This window comes from Tasmannia lanceolata, unplaced genomic scaffold (genome assembly GCF_043159265.1).
Source record: "Tasmannia lanceolata isolate RefF3 unplaced genomic scaffold, GAP_Taslan_0.1 ptg000015l, whole genome shotgun sequence".
NCBI lineage: Eukaryota > Viridiplantae > Streptophyta > Magnoliopsida > Canellales > Winteraceae > Tasmannia > Tasmannia lanceolata.
The window spans coordinates 55,411,743-55,420,939 of record NW_027518692.1 but is presented as its reverse complement, the minus strand read 5'-3'; the positions used below and the strand labels follow the sequence as shown (position 1 = coordinate 55,420,939).

At 36.9% G+C, this 9,197-nt stretch overlaps 1 protein-coding gene across 1 annotated transcript; it reads right to left on the bottom strand.

Moving 5' to 3' along the window:
* Nucleotides 1–1,785: 1,785 nt before the first annotated feature.
* LOC143846120 (protein DETOXIFICATION 18-like) lies at nucleotides 1,786–8,668 on the bottom strand. The gene is made up of 7 exons (XM_077354536.1): nucleotides 8,293–8,668; nucleotides 5,668–6,212; nucleotides 3,384–3,470; nucleotides 3,200–3,256; nucleotides 2,862–3,100; nucleotides 2,612–2,730; nucleotides 1,786–2,022 (listed from the first exon to the last, which is right to left on the bottom strand). The coding sequence occupies exons 1-7, from the start codon at nucleotides 8,533–8,535 to the stop codon at nucleotides 1,897–1,899; spliced, it is 1,416 nt and encodes a 471-aa protein (XP_077210651.1). The 5' UTR covers nucleotides 8,536–8,668; the 3' UTR covers nucleotides 1,786–1,896.
* Nucleotides 8,669–9,197: the final 529 nt, after the last annotated feature.

Here is a 9,197-nt window from a genome sequence, read left to right as displayed (position 1 = left end):
TTAAAATATATTTTATTAGGGAAATGATAAATTTGCCCCTTTTCTTTTTACATGGGACAGCCAGCTGCAGTGTACGCGGGCAATCAGGGCCATTGAATTACATATGGAATGTAGTAAGGAGTAAATTATCAAATATGCGCAACAATGTATGGTGCTCCAAGTTTAACCATTGTCAATTTTTCAAAGAAGTTGCTTTTCAAAGCCAACAAGTCTCTGTTTTGAAAAGCAACTGCCGATGAGTTTAATTCCTTCAAAAGGTGGTGGAAATACATGTTGATATCTGTTTTATGAATTTCTGAAAGATAATTTTTATGGTCAAAATTCTGCTCCTCAAAATGACAGTAGTTCTCCTTCACTGTCTCTTATAATTATTTACTTGATATGGGCACACACTCCAATAATTACTTACTATCCTAGCAGGTCAGTAAGCTTAGAATTTTGTGCTTGCTTTGTAAATTTCTACTGGTGATGGTCTGTTTTCATACAAGTTCTAGATTTCATATTTTGCTTTGATTTTATTGTAGGGACGGTGATAAATTCACCCCTATTGACGGGTTGTTCAGCCACAACCCCTCTCCCCCTCTCTCTCAATGGCTCGCCTTTCATTATAAAAAGCATATTTTTTTAAAAAATAAAAAAATCGGTTGAGCACATCTGATTCGAAGATCCAAACCGTTCATTCAGTGTATGCCCCAACGATCTAGTTGACATAAATTCACCCTCCTTGATTAGTTGTGAAGCCACAACCGGCACAACTCTGTTGTACGACCAGTACTCATCCTCTCTCTATCTCAACACTTTTGTACAACCAGTACTTACCCCATTCTCTCTCCAACTAGAACAATTGGTGGGGCCCAACAATTGGTTTGTTTAAATCTTTGAACAAGGTAAGCCCCACCCATACTTATTCTCACAACCAGTATTCTCTCTACCTCTCTTCTCTTTGAATAAGGCCCAACAATGAATGTTATAAATCTTTAAAAAGGCGGACACCATAAAAATGTATTTAAAAAATCACCCGGAAGATCCAAACCGTCATTTGTTGTGACCCAATTTAAATAGGCCTTTCCCCAAAATACTCTTCGATCCGTGGAGATTCATATACGGTGTCGTTGTATTATATCAATGTCGGAGGGCTAGATCATTGAGATGATTTTTTTGGGACACGGCCTATTTACATCAAAGCTCAACAAATGAACGGTTTGGATCTTCGAACAAGATGGGCTTCATTGTATTTTTCGAAATATATGCTCCCCTACGGAACATACGCAGTATTTACCGAGACCTTCATCACTTACGTGCATACATCATATAATGTGTAATTTTTAGATAATTCACTGGCTGACCTTGTTCGAAGATCCAAACCATTCAGTTCCATTGGATGATCCTAACCCTCTACTCTACAGATAAACTACACTATATAGAAATCTGTATTGATCGAAGAGGTAGGATCATCCAATGGAGACGAGTTTCATGGTACAACATATTCATGTTGGGGCCTACCGACTGAATGGTTTATATGTTTGAACAAGGTGGGCCAGACTCTTTTTTACATGTAATGCATATTTATTAGAAAATTTAGTGCGGCCCCAAACCGTTCATTTGGTGGGCCTAAGACTGGCCTTTCCCCAAAAATCATATCCATATGATGATCTCGAGGCTCTGATTTGTAGAGGCCGATCGGAGGGTTTGGATCATATTATGGAGATGGTTTATGGGCAAGGCCTATTTATGTAGGGGCTGAATAAATGAACAGTTTGGATCTTCAAATCAGGTGGGCCCTAGTGATCCAACGTAAGAGGCAGAATGATCCCATTTAATGATCCAGAAGGTGGACTATAGCCCACTAAATGATCCCACCTCAAAAATTCTCTATATGGCCTACATCCTCTCCTCTCAAACTACATTTTGAACTTGATCATTCACAGACAGTTCCATCTTCTTCCATTTGGTGCGCAAAGTAATCACTACGAGAGTGCAGGCTTGGCAGAAAAGACCACAGATCAGACCTATCCACAGTCCCTGCATCAAATAACCCAAATGGCAAATTTCATAAGATAACAAAACAATTCAGTTCAACTTCTCTCTAGATTAGAAAATTGAAGGATGAGATGAAGACAGAGAATGATGAATGAAATAGTTACAGTATACATCAACTTTCTCAAGGGAATATGAGGAGTTCAAAAGAAAAAATTGCAAGGGAAACTCAGAACAGCTTACAGCAGTCATTTCTTAGTATTAAGATGTTAGCTATGATAGTTTCAGCAGTTAATTTTGCAAAGTATCTTGATATTAGTATGATGGGTTATAATCTGGAATTATATTTCTTAGGTTATTTTTGTTGAGAAAACTGAAAAGTAGGTTCAAGACCTCAGTCCAGACAGTCATCCTGTTGCATTTGTTTCAAAAAGATAAATATTGAGAACAAAGGAAAGAAGAAAAATAGAACTAGTTATCAACTCGTATGGCTTTAAAAACATGTCAGCCATGTCAAAAATAGGGTATATGAATTTGATACCTACATACAATAGGGAGTAAAGAAGCATTTTAGAAAAGTTACAGAAATTTCTGTGAAGCATTTGATCCTAAGAAATCCACATTGATAACTCACCTTAGCATATAGTTTAAACTTGAACGCAAGAAGGATAGACATTGGGATGCCGACGATATAGAAGGCTGCTAAGTTGGTCCATGCAACCAAATGCTGCCAACCACATCCTCTAGCAACTCCTGCAAATCATGCATCAAATATAACATGAGATTTGTCTATCTGAGAACAACATATGGGGGCTATCGGCAAAAGTAAATAAGAACATTTTGCACACCCATCAACAACAGAAAAAAAAAAACACTTTGTGCACCTGATAAAACTCCCTGCACAGAATCTAATAATATGGATGCTGAAAGGAGGGGAGTCATGGAAGCAAATTCTTTCTTTATCAACTGGCTGTTACTGAAACAACTGGCCAAAATATCATGGCCAAAGGCTAGTGTAGAAACAGATGCTAGAGCAAGAACAACAGAAAGTTTTACTGTCACTGCCATGGCTTTCTTTGCTCGATCAATGTTCCCAGCACCCAACTCATTTGACACGCGAGTGCTGTCACAAAAACATCTACTCACTAACTGGGTAATGAATAGAGTACATCTAGCAAATCCCCAAATTACTATCAACGTTTAGGCATTTAGTGGAGCATACCTCACTGTTGCACTGAAACCATATGTAATCATGACCGCGACAGCTCCTATATTCACACTGTAGATACCATGGAGAGATAATATTCAGTTATACTGCCTCAAGTTTCAACAGTATTGCGGTTTAGAATACCATCTTTATGATGATTAAAGTGACAATGCAATGAGTGAGTGTAAAGAAACCATACCAAATTGCAATCAGTGAGGTAGTGTTTTTTGAGTTCTGCATCAATCCCGCCAGTATCACCACAACTTGAAAAGCACAGTTCTCCAAGCTGGAATGGTATGAAATATCAAATTTGTTTTTCTTTTTTGAATGGTATAAAACATCAAATATTGGCAATTAATAAGATATGGTTAAAATTAATGCATATGGAGAACCAAGTATGAGAGCCACCCGCCCTAGACCCTAGTGCTTTTGAAACTCAATTTCGCTGGATCTAGTATGGGAAATCCGGGCCCATCTGTAATTGGGAGAATTCTAAGAGACGATCAAGGAACCATCATATGGGCCTACTCAGGTCCTATTGGAGTCTCGGATGCTAATGAGGCAGAAGTGCAGGCCATTCATCATCGTATCAAGCTTTTAAGGAATGTAGACTTGGAAAAGGTAGAAATAGAAGGAGACTAAAAAATGGATCAATGGTGTACACTCAATACCGTGGAGGTTTGTGGCTTTTTTTTTATGAAATCCAAGATAGCCGATATGGTTGGAGAAGTTACTATTAAAGCCTATCACATAAAGAGGTCGGCGAATGGTGTAACGGATAGGCTAGCAGTGATGGGGCCTTCAGGGAGAGATTAGAGCAGTTCGACTTTTTGCCACCTTGACCTGTTTCTCTGTCGTTGTTTTATTTTTTTTCTTGTAATACCTGTACTTACCTTCTCGGTCTCTTTCGTTTATATTATTGCTATTCACCATTAAAAAACTAAAATAAAACAAGGACACAATGGATAATTGAGAAGGATAAGAGAAAAAAGGAAAAACATTTTTTAAAAGGTGTGAACCAGAGGTACCCAGGAGTGTATAAGAGTTCTGGACAAAAGGAATGCCAACACAAAAAATACGGATGCAAGTCCTAGGCAATTTATACAAGTACAACAAATAAGAGTATCGACATTGGAGTAAAAGGTATCCTTTTGGCCTTCTAGGACAAAAAGACAATAACCCGAGAAGGGGAGAGGGAGAAAATAGGTTATGGTAGCAAGCAATGAGAAAAATGAATAGTATACAGAAAGATGGAAAACAAGATCAGCTTTAGATAGAGCGGATAAAGAAGAGAAGGGGAATATAGTATAGGTGGCTCAATATCGAAGGTCGAAGATGGCTGCAGATTTTGCAAGTGGGCTGGGCAGTTGTATATAGACAGTATCTCCAGCGATAGTCTCTTGTAATTTTCGGTTGTAATTGCTATAGCTTGATAGCCTTTGTGTCTTAGTTACTGGAAGGGCTGTTCTGGCTCTCACTTGGACTGCTGTCAGATGTACTGGTTTGGGGGACATCTTGTCCCCTGGAATATCCTTGTTGTTCCTGGGATTTATTAACTAATAAAATTGTCAACTTTCAAAGGAAAAGAGAGACCCTAGGTCTTCAATCTTCATAAAGAAATTTGAAGGAGCTACTGAATTACTCGAGTATGGAAGGATAGAAAAAAATTGAATTCAGGCGTATAAAAAAAGCAACAATGAAAGAAATATAAAATAAAATGAGGGTGCAAACTAGAGCAATATTGACAACAACGAGGCTGTGGCTTCAAGCCAGTTTACCTATTAAAAAAACAAGGAATTGCTGCTGTCTCTAACAACTACTTATCCAGTAGATAGCACTAGAGAATAGATGCCATTGTTTTTTTTTTTTTTTTTCTGAATGGTTAGATGCCATTGTTCAATAACGCATACACTTCTAGTTATCTTAGTGACACAAGCAAGTTACAGAACAGGAGAATGATAGGAATGAAGTCTCTAATGGCCATCTTTTTTTTTCCCGTCACAACTTGATTTCATCTGAGATACATAATGACTAATGAAACATGTTTCACACCAGTGAAATGAAATGAACAGGTACCTTGGAAAATGATAATTCTGAGAAATTATAACTAGCACATTTTAAAGGTTCATGAACGAATTCTAGTAGGAGAGAAACATTAAAGCTCCCTAGAGTGTTGCAACAGTGAGAAATTTGTATCCAAATCTTCCACTTTTTTTCTTTTTCCTTTTTTTTTAATATCTTGATAATCTAGCATTCTGTATGCAATCCGTACGCTTTTTCTGCTTTCTTCACTTTCTTATGCATCCAAATATGAACATGCTTCTCAGATAACAAGCCCTTACCCTGAAGTATTCAAGCCTCAACGGCATTCCATCAAATTTCTGAAATGTTATTACGAAAAAAGAAAATGCTAAATGAATGATCAATTTGCATTCATCATTGCAATATTGTAGGAGAAGCAATAACTAATGAAGTTAACTTACCCCAACATCATCGCTGAGGGGATTGCCAACTTCATGTTTGGAAGTAAATACTGTAAGGACTCGAGTGAGAACCCTTCCCATGTAGACCTGAATTTCTTCGAATATTTCACGTAGAATGACAACATAAGAAACGATATCCAAAATGATATTGCAGCTGCGAGTGCTGCCCCCTTGAAGCCGAGAGATGTGTGATGAACTAGTACGTATGTTATCCCCACATGGATAACCAATGGAATAAGTGAAAATATGACCAACGGTATCACAATGTTTTGTGTTTGGAGAAATCTCAAAATGCATTGGACAAAGCCATATGCAAATATTCCCGGAATCAGATACCTCAAAAAGAGGCCAGCCATTTTTGCTATTTCTGGGTCTTGATGGAGCAAAATTAGTATGGGTTCTGAATAAAACCAAAACACAGATACAATGACAGAAAATAAGAAGGAAGTAATGATTGAGGCTTGTAGGTATATCCCTAACATGCTGTACACCTTTGCACCAAATCCTTGGCCACAAAGAGTTTCAAGTGCTCCGCTTAGACCAACCTGAAATAACACATGAGAAAAATCGATAAGAAAATTTATATAGAGAAATCCACTGAAAAGAGATAAACCTTCTGCTTAATGATTTTTAATCACATTCACTACATCCTACATAGAAGAATGAGTCCAGCAACCCGAGCAACAGTAACAAACAATCTATTTAACTGATGTTAAAAGGAGAAACTAGTCGTTGGAAAAACAAAATAAAAACAAATGTAATGATAGGGTACCACTGAAAGTTGAAATTAGCTTCACAAAAACTAGGTGTTGTCATGCATAAATGTTCCAATTTAGAAGGTATATGTCAATCTGGAAAAGGCATTCGGGCCATGCATTTTAGCTGCAAAACAAACAACAGACAACACCCAGACAAGAATATTAAATCTTTTGATCAGCGACAGTAGAGAGCAACCCCTTATTTATAGAAAAAAGTCTTCCTAGAGTTCCACCCACAATAGAATTCTACTTGGCATAATCTGTTTAAATAACTACACTATCCAAACTTAGATGTAGTTGAAATGGGCTACACTAACCATCTCTTAAGAGGATGTGATGCATTGAATACCCTCATACCCTTTACTAATGGTCAATGGTAACTCCAGTAATTTCACTCTTAATCACATTCTTCAATCTAAAGTGTTGATCTTTGATCAATGATTGCCTACATAAGATCTTATAGGTACATCCATGGCACTACCCACATATAGACAGAACAGATCATCTGACTGTACTTTGACATGTACATTGGTAAACGAATGATCGATCCAAGGACTCCCTAACCAATTCACGGGTTCAAGCAAAAGAAAATCAATCATGTTCCCTGAGAGAACTCAAAAATAATATGTACATGTAAATTGGATATATGTACATACAAATAGAACTCCAATTCCATTTCTTCGCTACATCTATTTGTGTTGATTCCGATCAATCTGCAATCCATCACTAATTATCAATAAGATTCTTAAATCTCACCTACTGAAAAAATAGATAGCCGAATGCTTGGATGCCAGGTAGCAGAACATTAAGAACAGATAAATTTATGCTCTCAAATGAAACTAATCTCTAAGAAACTGGAAAAAAAAATGAATTAAAGAAAAGATAATCAACATTGACCCCAAGTATTATTATAAACATTTCATAAGAGGAAACATCAAGCCATGTAATCGTTCTCAGTAGATTGCAAAGCACTTTTCATCGATTATAAAACCGAGTCTTAATTATAATAATCTAACATTCCAACTAGTCTTTTCATTAATAAAACCAATCATATTCTCTGTTGAGCATACAGAGTAGTGGATGTGTCTAATCAGATTCGGACCAAATAGGGGAAAACCAAACCTTGGGGAAAAAAAAGCAATCATTTCCAAAAGAGAATCTTTATTATAATAATCCAACTAGTTTTTCAGTAATAAAACCAACTGGTATGTTCATATTCTCTGTTGAGCATCCACAATAGCGGATTTGTCTAATAACCAAACAGGGGAAAAACCAAAACTTAAAAATTTTCTTACTTTAGGATTGCAGGAATTCTTTGAAAAAGTTTGGAAAGGAGAAATATTTCTAAATTTTCTTACTTCTGTTTACACATGAAAAAAAAATTACTTGAACCAAAATCTATTCAATTTTTACCTAGAGGCTCCTTGGATTTATGAGAATATCCCTTTAAAATTTTCTTTTTTGAATGGTAGAATATCACTCTAAATTAACCAGTCATATCATTTCCCTCTAGATTGTGCAAAGAAAAAACATTTCCAAGAAAAAAAATTAGTTAGAAATGTTCTTCTTGCAATCCAAACAGGGTCTTAGGGGGGGGAAAAGGCTAAATTTTCTGACTTTAGTTTACACATGAAAAGGAATTACTTAAACCAAAATCTATTCAATTTTTACTCAAAGGCTACTTGAATTTATGAGAATATCCCTCTAAATTAAGCAGTCATATCATTTCCAAGAAAAAAAAATTCGTTGCAAATGTTATTCTTGCAATCCAAACACAAACATGGTCTTAGGGACAAAAAAAAACTATGGCGACCAAAAGAGAATCCAAATCATGGTGTCATGCAAAGAAGAAGAGAAAGAGAGATACCATGAGGGCAAGTCCAGAGACAGTGGCCCAAGAATTAGCAAGGGTGGAGCCAGCGAGTTGAAGATCACCAAGGTGGCCAGCAAACATGACAGAGACCAAAGCAATGGAGTAATAAGAGAGATTGGTTATCATCATTGGTATTGAGAACAACACTTGTTTTTTGGCCTCCTCCACATCCAATAACTTGCTCCACCATCTCTTCTCTTCTTCTTCTTCTTCTTCTCCTCTAATAGTAGAACCCATTGCCCTCTAGGCCTCTACTGTTATTCCTCTTACTTGTGTATGGTAAATGGGAGAGAAGGGGAGAAGAAGAGATTTCACTCTCCCTCTTTCTTCGGTCTTATAAGGCAAGAAAGCCATGCCAACATTTTTCAGACACGTCTTTATATAAGTTCTGATGTTTCATTGTTTCCTTTTTTGGCGCTTATTAATTCGTCTCCTACTGTTCGCCACATAGCCCACGCATGACGCATCCAACCTCTCTCTCTCTCTTACTATTTTTGAATAACAAGGGAGCTGATATTGGCATTCCCGTATTTAAAAATGACGTCATTGCTCTCGTTTGCAATTTTGTAAAGGCGATTGATAAATTCGCCTCCTTCTATTACTACATTCACCCCTTATTTTTCAAAATGGATTGTACAGCTCACACCATAGGATGATCCAAACTGGCCATTTGATGGGCCACAATGTAAATAAGTTGTACCCAAAAAATCATTTCCATAGGATGATCTTAGCTGTCCACAACCTATTTACATTGTGGCTCATCAAATGGACGGTTTGGATCATCCTGTGATATCGGTTTCGGTACCGGTTTCAGACCTTGAAATTTTGAAATTTGGTACAAAACCCGAAACTAATATTTTATTCAATACTAAATTTCGGCCAAAATTTCAGTTGAAATT